Source organism: Anabas testudineus, chromosome 4 (genome assembly GCF_900324465.2).
Source record: "Anabas testudineus chromosome 4, fAnaTes1.2, whole genome shotgun sequence".
NCBI classification, from domain to species: Eukaryota; Metazoa; Chordata; class Actinopteri; order Anabantiformes; family Anabantidae; genus Anabas; species Anabas testudineus.
The window spans coordinates 15,134,173-15,150,295 of record NC_046613.1 but is presented as its reverse complement, the minus strand read 5'-3'; the positions used below and the strand labels follow the sequence as shown (position 1 = coordinate 15,150,295).

The 16,123-nt window shown below is 44.7% G+C and overlaps 1 protein-coding gene across 1 annotated transcript; it reads right to left on the bottom strand.

Moving 5' to 3' along the window:
• Positions 1–14,056: 14,056 nt before the first annotated feature.
• Positions 14,057–15,857, bottom strand: her6 (hairy-related 6). Its single transcript, XM_026344258.1, has 4 exons — positions 15,566–15,857; positions 15,310–15,405; positions 15,100–15,187; positions 14,057–14,902 (listed from the first exon to the last, which is right to left on the bottom strand). Exons 1-4 carry the CDS (start codon positions 15,671–15,673, stop codon positions 14,361–14,363), a joined length of 834 nt encoding a protein of 277 aa, XP_026200043.1. The 5' UTR covers positions 15,674–15,857; the 3' UTR covers positions 14,057–14,360.
• Between the last annotated feature and the right edge of the window lie 266 nt (positions 15,858–16,123).

Genomic DNA, 16,123 nt, shown 5'->3' with positions numbered 1-16,123 from the left:
CTTTTACCACAGTTTCTGAAGGAGCAGCGGCAGGCTAACCGCGCCACATTTCACACTGTTTTATCTAGCTCGCACAGAAGACACGTGAAAGAGGGGCACAGGGAGGACAAGGAGGGGGGACGGAGGTATCCTGAAAGACAAGAGGCAGTTGTGGGGATGTTTGGAGGGTGGTGGTACAGTATGTGGCAGACCCCTGGCACACACGCCAGCTCCACTTTCCACGCTGCTCAGTCTCCTGATGCTGGGCTCCCCTAGTGCCCCTGCCCTCCTCCCAGCACCGCTTTGTGTGCCCGCATAATCTCCCAGCAATGAGGGCGACGCAGGTGGTCCCATCCCAGTGAAGGCTCGCCTCCCCCTCCACCTTCTATCCCTCTTTGTCTCTCACCCTCTGCCTGTTCTTGTCTCTCTACCCTGGCTGCCTGCATCCTCTCCCTCTTCAGTCCCTGGTGTGGCGACACAAAGAGACACCTCCTTGGCAGAGATAAACCTATTTTAGAGATGCTGAGGGGGAACCTGAAGCTCCCCGCCTCTCCTTCCCTTGTTCCCTTCATCTCTCTCTCTTGCTCTTTCTCTCAGGGAGAGCTGCTCCGGGCTTCAAGCATCATTAGCGCCTCAGTGGTGTGTGTATGCTTGTGTTTGTGTGTGTGTGTGTTTGTTAAGAAGCTTCAAAGGGTTCTGCCTCTATAGTTCACCAGTCAACCTGATCCATGGGGGAGGCAGGGGGCAACAACAAGGGACAGTTTCAGAGTTTAAGTGGAGGTTGTCCTGTTTTGTACAAACATCAGCCCTCAGAATGGTCCCATGATCATGGTGTTCACGATAAGTTTGTGCTGCCTCCTTGTTTTTCTTGGTTAGTTTTTTTTAACAGAAAGGTCCTGAAGCGGGAGAATTTTGTCCTCCTCTTCAAACTCTCTATGTTCAAAGCAGTCTAGCTGTCCAACACTATAAATGGTATGTCTAAATTCATTGCAAGCTCTAAGGACTAAAAATAGTCTATTAAAATCTTCCCCAAAGAGTTAAAAAAGCCCATCTGTGGTAAAAGAAAAGTCGACATTATGCATGAACCACTTTCACTTCCTGTGCTATCACGCTGTACAATATTTCCAGCCTCGAACACTTACCCTAAACTGCTTTACAACAAAAGGGGAAACAAACCCTCCATCACTCTGTGAGAAGTAATTACCTACTGCAAGGATGCATGGACAAAATCACTCAGTGGGAAAACACTAACATGGTTTCTCTTTTGCCCTGACATCATTGTTATCACACCCACCTCCGCTTCAAACAAATCAGGAAACATGGAAAATTGTGTGGCATTCCCCCCTGGGTGCTCCCAATCACAGCATCAAAGACATGATGCAAGGCCAGGACAAAATGGAAGCCATTATGGCTAATTAGCCTCTGTCCTTTAAAGCACAGAGACCTGACTGCTGCCGGGGCTCTGAGTGTGTTAGAGCAAACACCACTGACAGCTCCCACGCTACAGAGGAGACGGAGGGAGGGACGGGTTAGAGACGAGAGGGGGGTAAAAGAAAAAAAAAAGCAGGATGAGTTGGACTGTGAATGAGCTCGAAAGCATGCGCTCTATTACAAAAAAAAAAGTTTCCTGCAAATAATGGAGGAAGTACGCAGGAGGAATAAATGGAGACGCAGGGTGTGGGGTCACTGAAGATGGAGCAGGAAAAATTGGAGTGGGGTTGGAGGCACCGAACTACACGTGATGAAAGGAGCTCCTTCTTTCCCTGCCAGGATCCACATGGGCATTCTTCAAGCTCACCCAAGCAGAACTCTGCTACACACACACACACACACACACACACACACACACCCCACCCACTACCATAAAATTCACTTATGCACCTCTGCATTCTCTCCACCCCACCTCAGCTTTATTACGCACCTGAAGATCTGCCTGCTGCCCAATTACCCAGCCTGCCCTCCCTTCTGCTTGTCTGTCGTCGTGCTCCTATGGTTACAACTAGCTTCAACCACACACACACACACACACACACACACACACACACACACACACACACACACACACACACACACACACACACACACACACACACACACACACACACACACACACAGATAGAAATAGATAAGGAGAAGACAGACACGGTTACACACACACTGAAAGTTAAAAACTTCAGTGATAAGCACTGCATGCCCTCCTAGGCCTCAACCTGTATGTGCAGGCATTAAGGTGTAATCACTTCTCCATTCAGTGTGTTAGTTCATTTCACCATTGTTCATTCTCACTGTTGATTTTCCAGTAGCTCACATTAAAGCAACACTGCAACCTATCTTGTGGAATAAAATTGCTTTTTAAATGTATGTATAAAGTGTGTAGTACCAAGTAACACATTTCCCCATTCTTCCATTTCTATGTGTCTAGTGTGTAACATAACCATACCCCGATTCTACAGCGTAATTCACCAGAAACAACTATTAATCTGACCAATGACAGGGCCTGAAACAATGAGGACTGACCATTCATTGATGGTAACACCCACATCGCCCTTTTAGAGGGGATTCCTGTATCCTAAACATGTTTTACAAGAATCATCACCATGAGTAAAGCTGTAACATACTCGGCAAACTAAATCCTTTTTTAATTAAATGACGCGCCTGTACTTGCACAGCTGGTATCTTACTGCCTGCATTTGATATAATTCTACCATGCAGATGATGAAGATACTATTTCATTTAATCTTCTCTTTTTTTTATATTGCATGCCTGCATACTTTTCAACTACATACCACTGGCTCTGATTGTTTATTCATTTCCTCCCAGGCACAGCCTTAAGATCTCCAGCAACACTACAGATACTTAGAAGAACTAAGAGGTCAAGGCCTTGTCCTCCACCCACATCCATCCATCCAATCTAACCTTCCCAAACGAGTGCCGATGGACGATTTCAAGTGTGCTTGAATCCTTAACCTCTTATTCCCAGCCCTAAGGCTGGTGGGAGACTTGGGGAGGGGTTAGAGGTCCTGCATCTTTTCACACATCTTTGCAGACATAAAGAGCAAACAAACCTCAGGGTTTTTATCACTGAAATCTAAACCCCTTGGCCAATTTCATGTCTGTGGGCTGAGGTTGGGGGACACAGCGATGGCCACCTGTTCTCTGTTTCTCCCTTTAGTCGCTTTTGTCATGGGCTTTACATTCTTTCAACCATTACAGGTCCGGAATGAAACTTAAGCTTTTGCCAATTTCTGCATCGCTGCCCCATATCTGAGAACCTATACAGTCTCCTTTCAAGGCTGCTTATGTGTCTGTCTTCGTGTGAGGGAAATTAAAACACGGGGAGAAGGTTTCCATAGGTTTTACAGTTTCACCATGAGTATCACAAAACGTGCTGCCGCTGAATGATATTGGGGAGCATTTTTTAAACAAAAGCGTTGATTTACAGGGGGCTCTCCTTTGTGCCAGTCCGTTAACATAAACTGTGTCATGGAAGCATTTATTGAAGGACTTTGGAGGTTTTAACAGGAGACAGTGAAAAGGGTTCCTCATACATATAGATTCCATCAAACAGCTATAAAACCTGAGGGGAGAAGAGTCTCATTTATTGGGTAACATGGTTACATTTTACTGCTCTGTGGCATTGAGGCAGAGGAGGCAGAGAGGACGCCTCTTTTGTGTGCTGTACGCCTGCAGCAGACAATGATCGAGGCGTGTGGAGAGCAGGAATGTCCTTACTGTAGACACTCTCGGAAGTTGGGTTCGAGTGTGCGTCTGTCTGTCGCTTTGTCCTTGTGTCAGTGTGTGTCCATTTTCATGACAGATAGGACTGTGGGAAAAGTGCCCTTACAAATGCCATCTATTGTCTCGCCTCCATTTATTTGCAGTGCGGTTCATTCCACTGATAAGTGATGGAGAGAACCGTAAATGAAACAAATTCAATCCAATGCAGCATTGTGACTCGCTTACATGAATCACTTCTGATTAGCCTCAAGCTGGCATGGCCGAACTGTCAGTGAAACTGCACAATCAAATAGAGGCCTCGCAAAAATCAGGAATCTCTGTCTCATTGAATACCAGTCACTACTTTGCCCACTTGTGTCTCACTAACCAGGGCGTTCATAAACCACTGTCAGGCCTCACTGTCACCATTGTCACATAGTCAGCCATAATAGGCTATGACTATTATTAATACTGGGCCTGAAGCAGTCCCAGCAACATCCAAGAGTTCACCATAAAATATGTTAATCAAATCGGGCCCCTGGGGGACCCTCAAAGAGAGCTTTAACACAAATTGAATATCACTGATGGCTTCTGAGGAGGGGTTGGTCTCAAATGGGGGAGACCCTAACCCTTTTAGTCACACGGGTCGGGGCTCAATGATGCTGCATATTTTCAGTCACTGTCAATTACCCTGATATCGTCTGTGGAGGCATGCACGCAGTCAGTGCTTCAGGGGGGAAAGGGAGAGTGCTCAGCAACTGGTGGCCTGTTCTGCAAAGCATGTGGGAAATTCAGAGTAGGTGTGTGTGTGTGTATGTGTGCAAGAGAGAGATTTTCTGATCTACAGAACAAATTGTCCCATCAGGCTGGGCCCCTGTCAACCCAGAATGCCACACGCTAATCACGCTAATGCCTACTGGATGAGTTAAGGAGGAAGTGAACATGCCAGCTTTAGATTAGAGGATCATGTAAATTATTTGATTTCGTAAATGTGTGTGTTCCACTCAGTGTTCACAGGGGAAGAGCAATTATGATGGCTCAGAAGGTTTCAACTTGGGTCTACGTACTGCAATATGTCTGTTCTAAGACAAAAAGCAGCAGACCATAAGGGACCAATTACACATGGGACAAATGAAACAAAAAAAACTGATGTGCATCTCTTCCTAGTAGAAATGAAGCAGCACAGAGGCTTGAATGGAGCAGAACTCTACTAGCTGACAAAATAGCCTAAATATAGAGCTGTAGAAAATGAGCAATAGTCTTTGTCTGTACGATGCACACGGTGCTATTTATACCTCCAAGTTTATTGTAACTGAATATGCCTTACTGGACAAAAGGGGTAAACAGCAGAGTTTACGGAGTTACAGAGAGCTGAACTTCTTCACTGCCACAATTAATTTGAGTTTTACAGCTAAGTAAAGCCAATTATTTTATTCATTGCCCACACAACAATCTCTGACAAGTTGAGGCTTTGAACATTTGATTTAGGATGTGCTACACCTACAGAAAGTCCAATAAACTGTTTAAATAGGCCAAAATAAAATACAAGAATCTTTTGTCATAAAGTAAAGAAAAGCAGTGAAGTTTGTCTGCTGTCCAACAGGATGTAGAAGCAGTCATCATTTTGTCAACAGAAAGATAAATGATCAGAACAAGCTGTGTATTTGTAGAAAGTGCTTTTGTGCTCCTCCAATCAATCAGAGAATAAACTGTAATCCTATGAGTCACAGAAAAGTAATGCCACTTCACATTGTGAAAAATTATTTAGGCAACTTATGTGTTTTTATAAATTTGTCATATTCTGGATCAGATTTTGGCTAAAACACATGTGACTGGATTTCAGAAGCTGACATTACGAATGAAAAACAATGTATTTGTGTGATGTTACACTGATACAGTTTATTAAGACCGCAGCCGAAGAAGGTGAAAGGCAAGGGTGGTGCCAACGACCTCTGCTTTGGCCACAGTTCAGCCAAACAGAACAAACAGAACATAGTGGGATCAGGAGCGGGAGCTCAAAAAACCATTTTCAGTCTCAAAGCCAGAGGAGCTGTTACGTAAACTTGAAGATCATATAATCTTCTATCAATGGAGCCCAAGAATAAAATACAGTATAAACATATATTTAGCATAATATGATGACTTTAAGAAACTAAAACAAGGTGGGAAATTCTTGGGAAAGATTGTGTTTACAGATCAACATAGCCAACTGTAACTGTCATTAAAGGGTGCACTACATCCTGCTTTGCCTGTAAACAATGTCAGTGAATGTAAAGTTAGATGGAAAAGCTCTGCTACGGTGTATAGATGCGATGTTGTCGTCTTCAGTCATCTCTTTCAATCAGTGAATTATCTTAGTTCTCAGGTATAATACACTGCAACGTCCCATCCAGCTGCTGCAACAGGGGGAAACAAGGACAACCATATGCTTCATGGATTTGACCACACAACAACACAATACCATCAGCAACATGCCACATATTCTTCTAAGTTCTCTGCCCACTCAAGGTTACTGCATTACAGACTTAAGGATAATCACATTGGACCTATTTTCAAGACAAACTGGGGTTTACAAGTCCATGACAAGCTTGCCAGTATCCCCACTCAACACATCCACATCCACATGAACACTTCTCTCATTCGTGATGCAAACCGGAGCTGAGATAACGGGGTCTTGTGGGAGTGTTTGAGAATACACTGCACAAAGGTGAAGTTACACAGACCAATGAGGTGGGAGGCCTGGGACACACACACACACACACACATATATACTGAAGCACACTCAGTTTAGTATAAACCCAAATTGGGCTTTGTTCATTGTGTTTGGAAGCATGCAAAGGCGCACAAACATGCTCACCATCACACGCTCACACACTCCAAGTGACATGGACAAACTCTTTATTGTGCACACCCTCAAACAATTATACTTTCACAATCACACGGCTCGCTTTGTGTCTGCAGCGTCTCAAGGCCGTATCTCTGTGGCCAGCTCCTCTGCGGCTCCCGCCACTGCCTCCGAAAAAGGGAAAGAGGATTAACTGCTGGTCCACGTCACAGTTTAGGCTGCTTTTGCGTGGACGGAGCAGAGGGAGGTGGGATAATGCTATTTTATGTCTCTGAACACTGACATGATGCAATGTATCTCAGTCATGAAATACTAAACTGTGGTGGGAACAAACATGAAACCATCCTAAAGAAACAAAAGCAAAAACAGAACCTGAAATGATTTCACACCTGCTGCTGCATTTTAAATGTTCACATAAACTCTGCATAGAGTAATAAGAGATATGTTTTTTATATTAAAAATATGGATCCAAAGGTTCAACTTTCCTGCACAAAGTCAACAGTGGATTTGCATAAAATCGGAAAGAAGCTATAATACTTTTTGTTGCATTAAAAAATGTATCATTATGTAACTTGGCTACATACATTTGATACTACGTCTTTTGACACCTTGGTAAATCTGATAGTTTATCAGGTGCAGATTAAAGGATGAAGCTGATGTTTTTCTATATTTTCGGTATTCTTGTGAAATACCACTAAGATCACTAAAACCAACAATGAATTTCATCTACTAACCATAACACCCTGTGGATCCAGAACCTGACTTTTCTTTGGCTCAGAACCTCGCGGATGTCTGACAACCGCAGAAACACTGGACTGTTTCAATCAATCTATAGTGCTTCACAAAACAAGAAAACACAAAAGGACTAGGAAAATAAAATGACCAAAGAACTGAATTAAACACAACAAAACAAAGCACACAAAAAGCTGACATTAACATGGAAATGGTTGTCTGAGTTCAAGGTGTTCCAACAAAGGCTCTGTCACCTCTAAGTTGGGACGGTCTGGAGATTCTTGTCAGGAGCCCTTGGCTCATTGTTTAGCCTTGAACTTTATTAGTAATAATTTACTTTTTTAAAACGAACATGTAGCTCACGAAAAAAGACAGGGGATAATCAAAGACACCAACACAGCAAGACAGCATTCTTGGGTTTTAGCAACAGGTTTTAAATAGACTGATAGACTGCCAAGTTATTGTGAATGACTAGATAGAGTGCGGCCAGCCAAATAAAACAATCTCTGATTTGCTTTAATTTAAGTGGAGAAAACTATGGTTACATACAACTGGGAGTCACCTGCTTAGAAGTAAAAATCTATTTATAAAAAATCTATCTATCTAAAATCTATTTTAAAAAAGGAAAACATCTGTAGCACAATATCTAGAAGATGAAATTAATATTGGTAAAAAGGGTAAGACGGCTGGAATCCTGCTGACTGAACCAACGAATGGTCACCACCCTGAGGTAAAAACATGAACCATAATAAGAGAGATCTAGAGAAATTCCCCACACTTTTCAAAGTCTGAGTCAATGTAAAGACTGTTTTATGGGTGTGTATACATTTAATGCTACTCATGAGAATTTGGAAATAATTAAATGTTTAAATTACCTTACCTTAAATTTACACTGGAATCTAAAGAAAAGTAATTGTTCGTGTAAATCAAACAGCATAAGCACATAAACACAACGACTATAAAATCATTCAAGTATGTATGGAAAAACAGGCGGCTGGACGACAGTCTACGCCCAACAGTGAAATGCATCATTGCTTTCACTGCAGGATTTCTCATTTCTGGAGGAGTTTCTCTTTTCGGAGAACATTACCATCATTTCCCAAGCTGAAGTGTGAGCCATTAAAAGAAGAAGGACAAAGAACACAAACAAAACTGCTTGTACAGTCAAGCCTTAATCCACTGGTTTCCGTGCCGACACCTCCCTTCTCCTGTGTGTGTGGCCTTGACGTTAACATTACATCATTAACACCATCATCGTGACTTTACAACAACAACAGCCAGTGTGTTGATTTACTGGCATCTATCCCAACTCCATCACAGTGGAAAAAGAGCTGGACATCCAGGCCTGTTTGATGTATTCAAGGGTCAAAGAAATCTGGAATCTCTTTGCCTTCATCTCAGAGGGCCCCAAATCTCCACGGAGGGCCTGTTAAAAAGAGGAAAGTAAAACCAGCCACGCGAGGGCAGAGCTCGTAGATCACGCAGTCAAACAGCGCGTTAGTTGAATGTGTTGGAGGTGTGTTTCTCTCTCCGGCCGCACTTCATATGTCTCCCTAGACCACATTTAATGGATCTCATTCTCGCTTGCATGTGCAAAGAGACACAAACTCAACACAAAAATGATGACGTCGTGTAAGAGTAGAAGTAGGTAAGCAGCAAGCATGCTAACACATACCTGGGGAGAGACATTCTGTAACTACTGTGACCTCTCACACACACACGCAGCAGCAGGAAATATATCCTTAGTAAATCATCTCCTGTCACATAAAAAACACACATATGGGATCATAACAAGATTCAGACAGCATAGCGTACTCAATTCACAAGAAAAGATCATCATGACACAGACGCACATTAAACTATAAACTGTGGTGTCCGACCTTTCCGTGGAGACAGGTGAGAAAAAAGATAAGCATGATTTAAAATTCCTGAATGTTTCTGTCCAGAGAAAACTGTTTCTCCTAATTTGGTTATTTAACAATTTCAGAAATAGTGCAGGGAGTATTAGGTATTGAGTTTGAATGAACATTGTCGCAAGCTTTTCTTAGCTTGAAAACATTTTGGAGACGTCTTTTACAGGACATAGGCTGGATCAATAACTACAGCAAAAGCTGCAAGACTGCCAGTAATGCAGATTTCTGTATTTGTAATGTTAAAACACATATGTCATACATTTCCAGAACAAATCATAAAGCAATATTAATATGTAACTAAAAGATCATACTGCACATTACAGAGCACTAAGTCTAAACCAAAGCACAATATCATAACATAATGCATCATGTATTATTTCATACATTTCAAATCAGAGCTGTTATTGTTTATTATATCCTTTTTCCTTTTGATTCGTGTTTCCCGTGGAAATCTGGGGACAAATAGTGGGGTTCATGACGCTAAGGTTGGGAAACTTGGCTTTGAAGGATAAAAGCAAGAGGCCCAAAAGTGCTTCATGAAGAACCTCTTTGTGTGATATCAAAACCAACCAAACTGTCACCGTTGGCAGTTGTTTGGATGCTGGTGTGGTGGGAACTTGTTTGCCTGGTCTATTTGTTTGTTGTGATGGACTCTGAGGGGGAAACCTCCCACTCAATTGGCCTTGGGTTCTAGAGTAGATGGAGGACAGGTCCTACAAAGGCGCAGTGTGATGGGGTCATCACTGTCACCGCCCAGAGTTGGGGGATGTGCCAACTTTGTAACTGACGGCTTCGTATGGTTGCCATGTCCTGCATCCATCCATCCACAAAAACCCCTAAACAACATGTTTACGAATCAAAACTAGGAGGAGAGGGGCACTTCTATAGACTGGAGAAACCATCATCCAGCATCGCAGGACCACCTTTGCTGGAGTTATTGTCTTTTGAGCGTGTTTGTGGTTGAGAGGCTGGACTGGTGAGAAACACTGTGGATTTACATAGCAGTCTGCGACTTCAAACGAGGTGGCTGACATTTGAATGGGTTGGTGGTGGGAACCTCTGGTGGGGTTTTTGTTGTCATGCAGCGTGAGCCAAGGAAAGTGGGCACGCACACTGCTGGGATTTGTGTGTAGACAGCTTGTCCTGTTTACTGGGCCCACAGGTTACCATAGAAGCAATGCACAAACTGAGTCTGTGTATGTGCAACACAAAGAAAGAGAATAAGAGAGTAAGATAGGGAGACTACGAAATGGAAGCATAAGGTGAACATTAAAGTCACATATGCCGCTAACAGAGGACAGGACAACGGTTAACTAATAATAGAGGAGTGGAGATCAGAGTCATAGGATCTGGACACCCTTATGTAAACACTTCAAGTGCCCAGATTATGTTCAGAAATCATCACGTTAATACTATGTAGCATTACTCAACCAACTAGCTCATAGTTTCCAGTTCTTATGCTCCTGTACACTAATGTACAGGCCGATAAAACAAATATATATAGTGAAATATGGAGTCTGGTGTGTTTAACACCACTTAACTGGAAATCAAAGACCTCTGTCAGAGACCAACAACTGATATTACATACGTTAACTTTACATCTCTGGTTCCCTCCCTGAAGTAACTTCTTCTGACTTCCATAAAATAATTTTCTTGTGACCTATGATGTTTCGTTTTAGTCCTGTTGAACTCTAGACCCTTTCAAGTGAAACTACATTGAAACAACTAGAGAAGGTAAAATCATTTTTTGATTCTGCTCACAACTCATCAGTGCTTCAGCGAACAACCAGTGATCAGTTGTCAGAAGTAAACATTGCTATATTTTTGGGGTCATGAACTAAAAATGCTGAGAACCGCTGCTACATTAGCTATTATGTTCCCGAGCCAACAGACATAATATTGTGAATTTGTTGCACTTGGAAAATAAAATGGCTGACCTTCACTCTATAATTAGTTGATCTCAACATGTCACACTGATGCAGGACAATGATTAGGAACAATCCTAAAATATGCCCAGACAGCTGTGGCCAGACTTCTGACCACTTCCAACCATAACAGTGTCAGCCCCACGAGGAATAAATGTTAGCTCAGCACACAAGGAACCAAAGGGAAAAACCCCTTTGCTTCTGACAAGGAACACCTGTCTGGATGAGTGTGTACTCTGGAACGAGTGTAGGCCTGTGGGACAGAGAGAGGGAAGCATGTGAGAAAGTGTGTGCATGTGTGCGAAATCTGCACTAAGAGCCAAACAATGCTCTACATGAGTCTAACATAAACTTTAATAACAGATCTGACTTTCCATTGTACTGTACACTTGGATCAGGACTCAGACTGTATACACTCACTGATCCACTTCCGCCCACATAGATCCAACACTTCTCTCCCCTCCCACAGCTTTCCCTTTCCCTGCCTGGCTGCTCCGCTGGCTGGCTGACGAGCCATGTTGCCTGACTCGGTGGCGGTTGCCCTGTCTATCAGTCTATTTCCAGGCTCAGGGCCCAGCACCGAGGCAGGCAGTCAGTCAGGCGGTGTGGTGGAGGGCAGAGGGGTTGATGCGTGTGTCAGAGAGGCGCTCTCCCACATTCCCCCGGCGGCTGGCAGCAGGCCGGGCCTGCGGAGGGGGGTTCGCCTCTTTCTCACGACCTCTCAGGTTCCTACGCTCATCTGGGAGCTATTCATTTCCTGCCAGAAAACAGCCTTCCCCTGCAACTGCGAAGGGAGGGGGAGAGGGGGGGGGGGGGGGGGGGGGGGGCAAAGGGATGGGTGGAGAGGAGGGGAGGGAGAGGAGTTTGGCTTCAAAATGAGTCCAGGGCTTGGTACAGCAAGCCCTGGGCTTAAATCATAAAGCTCTCGCTTGTCTGGGCTGCAATCAAAGACAGCTCCAGTGTAGGGCCATGAGAGAGAGAAGGAGCAGGAGGAAGACAGAAGAACCATGAGAGAGAGAGAGGGAGAGCGGACCATATGGTAGCACTTAGGGAGCCAAGAAGGAAGCAGAGGCTTTTTTTTCCTCTTTTTGCTCCCTGCATGCACACAGAGTGTGGGAAAAGTTAATGGACACGCATGGCAGCTAACCCCCTAGTCATGTTGTGACATGTGTGCGGTCATTCCGGCAGCTCGGCCACTGCACTGGGTAATTGGAGAAGCTCGTAAAGCTGTTCTCCAGAGGGAAAGAGACTGCTGAAGATGATGGTGGGTGGGTAGGAGGGAGGAAAGGAGGAAAAAGGGTAAAGGTGTTGAGGTGGGATGGGAGGGCTCAGCAGCTGGGTGTTGTCCGGGTCACACCACGTGCCTCCCAGACGTCCCACGTCCAGCTGTGGCCTCGGGGCTCAGGGCAGGAAGCTCGAAACTGGTCTGAGCACAGCTGGAATGCTGTGGGAACGTTTTGTGCATGTGTGACCGTGTGTGTCTCAGAGGGTATGTTTGTGTGGAGAAGGTCTGGCTCACAGGAGGCCAACTGTTATCCCATGTGGAAGGCCTTTCCTTGAACCCCCTAGCTTTAACTCCCCACTACCTCACCCACTGTGCCCTTTGGCCAGGCATGTCCTCACCCAGCACCCTCCACAAACACACAGACAAGACGTATGCACGCACAGACACAAGCACACACATGGGTTCAATCAAATACGGATGCACGGCCCCCCGTAAAAAGGTGTGATGGAAATTCAAAATGATGGCACTTATCCACACTTGGTGCCTCTTAGCGTACTGATAATTGCAAACACCTGCACCCCCTCCCTCCCCACACACACACACACACACCCTTCAAAGAAGGGCCACACTTGGATAGCTGAAGGGGGTACACACACCTGGGTAGAGCAGAGCGCTACCACATGGCTCAGTGGCGAGGTGTTTAACGTGTCCTTCTGCTGTCCAACCCCCCCAGCATCAAGGAATTCCCTCAGCTCTGATTAAAGACACAGCCTAGGGCTCCTCTCTGCTCCATACTGTCGGGAGATTAATGCTGCTGGTGAAGTAAAAGCTGATTGAACAGCCGATAACTTCATAATGCTGACTTTTAGGAGCACTTCAGATTGAAGATTTGTTGTTTGTTTGAAGTTATTTCGTGTTTAGAAAGTTGTGATTCATACAAAGTGCTGCGTTCTAAACAAACTTTGCTGGACGTCAGTATTCAATCATACTTTAGATGCAACCTCATGCCTCTGCAACAAAACGCCCTTATGCCTTGACTATAGAATACTACTATCACCATACAGTTTTCATATTTCAATAACCAGAGAGGAGCTGCAGACTCTTCTTTGTAAAATGCAACCACTCTTGTTCCACTCATTGATCCCATTCATACCAATCAGTCTGCAATGCACTTGTGAGCTGCTAGATGGCGTAAGTGACCCTCTGTAAGGCTCCAGAGTCTCCACAATGAAAGGTGAAACTGCTGGGCTGTCAGCCTGAGACACATGAACCGCAGGTAGTCCAGCTCCCGTGTCTGATTAATTGCAGAGCCGCTGTCTCCTGCCTGACTCACTTGTTTACATTATAAAACTGCAATTAGCCACAAGTTTAGTGACAATCATGTCCAGTGCTTCTGCTCAAAGACACTACAGCAGGATGTGCCTTATGTACCTTATTCAAACACACTGATTTTGCAGAGACGCTCAGCAACATCTTTATTTTTGCAATCAAACCTTATGAGGCCTAATGATTCTTGTAAGTAAAAATGTGTGTTTGAAACCATTTTCAGCTAAAAGTAAGTCCTAAATTACACTCAGCGTTAAACACCTTTCTTTCTCACTCACTAAATGCGCACTAATCCCAGTTTTGCTTACGCGCACGGAAAAGTTACCAAAACAGGCGGAAACTCGTAATATGCCATTTGCAGTAACGCGCAAATAAAACAGAACCACGTTTTTGTTTTTAATCTCTTTACAAATTTATTTGTCTTCCAAAACGAAGAACAACATAAGAGCAAGTGAACATATCTTTGGCATCACACAGTAAAAAAAAGACAACTCCAATATATAAAAATGCAGTGAACGGACTTCCACAATACAAATCTCATTTCAATATGAACTTTACTCCCTTGTTAGCTGTACAAATATATAGTGCATACTCTTTCCATTTTACAAGAAGAAAACAGATTCAAAAACCTTTCTAACATTTAACAAAGAGAGAACTATTAAGTGTCATTTATAGTCTTTATGGTCCTTTCCCACTTTTCACCAGGGTCGCCACACAGAGTCCGTGTTGCCTGACTGCGCTCCGGGGGAAACCGCAGCCGGCACAGGGACCGGCGTGCTGACGTTGTTGGCGTACACGGGGATAACGGGGCCGTTTGGCGCAAATGCAGCATTGGGTATGAGGAATGCAAACTGTCCGTCTGTGGCAGGCACAATCTGGAAACCGCCGTAGACTTTGGTGGCGTCTGAGGGTAAACTTGCCGGTGAAGAGCCTCCTTTACATGAGACCGCGTTCATAGGCAGGACCTGCGGAGATGAGCTGGGAATCTGCACCATGGACTGGCCGAAGGAGGGATGCGTTGGCCCGGCGGTAGAAGGAAGCTGGTGTTGGTGCTGATGCTGGCTGGGATAGTTCATGGCGTTAATCTGGGTCATGCAGTTGGCCAGGTGACCAAGCAGCCGCGTCCTGACCTCAGTGTTGACTCCTTCACAAGTGGACAGGAACCGAGTGACTTCATTCATACACTCACTGAAACCGGCTCGATATTTTCCCAAGACAGTGGGGTCGGTGTTCAAGGCAGCTGCAGAAAAAAGAAAAGGGGAAAGGGAGAATTCAGTTGTGATATTCAAATACACATATAGTTTAATTCATTAAAAAGTCACAGCGAATATTCTGGACAGGAGCCAATTTCAGCATGAAGCGAGTTGTCGCATAAGCCAAGATAAGATCTAAAACACACAAGTCATGAGACAGACTACTCCAGGAAATACGACTTACCGGTCATCTGAGCCCTCTGGAGGTTCCGGAGATGCTTCACCGTCATCTCCAGGATGTCCGCCTTCTCCAGTTTGGAGTGTCTGGAGCTCTGAGGAGATGGAAAACACACATGGTTAGGATTACGCGCTCACTTTCTCACTGTTTGACAAGACCGCTTGAATTGGAGGCTAAATAATCTATTAATAACCAGGACGACGAGTGAGCACTTACATCTTTTTTGAGCGCATCCAGGATCAGAGTTTTCAGCTGCCCCAGGCTCTCGTTGATTCTGGCTCTTCTCCTTTTTTCCATAATTGGCTTGGATGACTATAGAAATGAAAAACAGAATGACACAACCGTTAATATTCTCTTCTCGTTTTGTGCGTAAAAGTGAAGCCCTCGCTGCGGACGCGCACACGGAGCTGGTGCAACGCTGAGCTCAAACAGAAAATGCGCTTTAAATTCAAGGTAATAACTTCATACCAACCTTTCTGTGCTCAGAGGCTGTCTTGGGTTTATCGGGAGTTGTGTTCATGCTCGCCGGGGTTGCAGCGACCGGGGACGAGGAGGTTTTTTCCATCATATCAGCAGGCATCTTCTTATCGGAAATATCCCACAAAAGCACAGCAAATTACGGTCCACTGGTGTAGGGAAAAAGGTCGATGAATGTTGTCAGCTGGCGGTATTCAAGAGTCCCCTCTGAAAAAAAAATCCAGAGATATGCACCGAGTTTAAATCCGTCAGAGCGATGCGCAGCAGCTGCTGCTCTCAGGAGCGGATGCACAGTCTCTCTGTCGGGCTCTCCGCGTGCGGCTTGTATTTATATCTCGCACTGCACGCGAACGGCTCGTGTGAAACTTCCCAAACTTTCTTTCCCACAGTAACTTTCCACCAATCAGGGCGAGGGACACGCGGCCCGAGGGAGGACGGCTCGTGGTCGGCGCCCTCCCATTGGTTGTTTGGCCACTGGAGCTGGCGGCCAATGGCGCGCGTCCCGGGTTCAGGGCACAGCCGGGGAAACTGCCTCAGTCTTCAATCATCGTAC

Bases quoted from the DNA above. Each gene is read 5' to 3' on its own strand.
- her6 (XM_026344258.1), bottom strand. From the start codon at position 15,673: ATGCCTGCTGATATGATGGAAAAAACCTCCTCGTCCCCGGTCGCTGCA. The intron at 15,406-15,565 runs GTTGGTATGAAG...TCATTTCTATAG, and splicing joins CAGCCTCTGAGCACAGAAAG to TCATCCAAGCCAATTATGGA. The intron at 15,188-15,309 runs GTAAGTGCTCAC...CCATCTCCTCAG, and splicing joins TGGATGCGCTCAAAAAAGAT to AGCTCCAGACACTCCAAACT.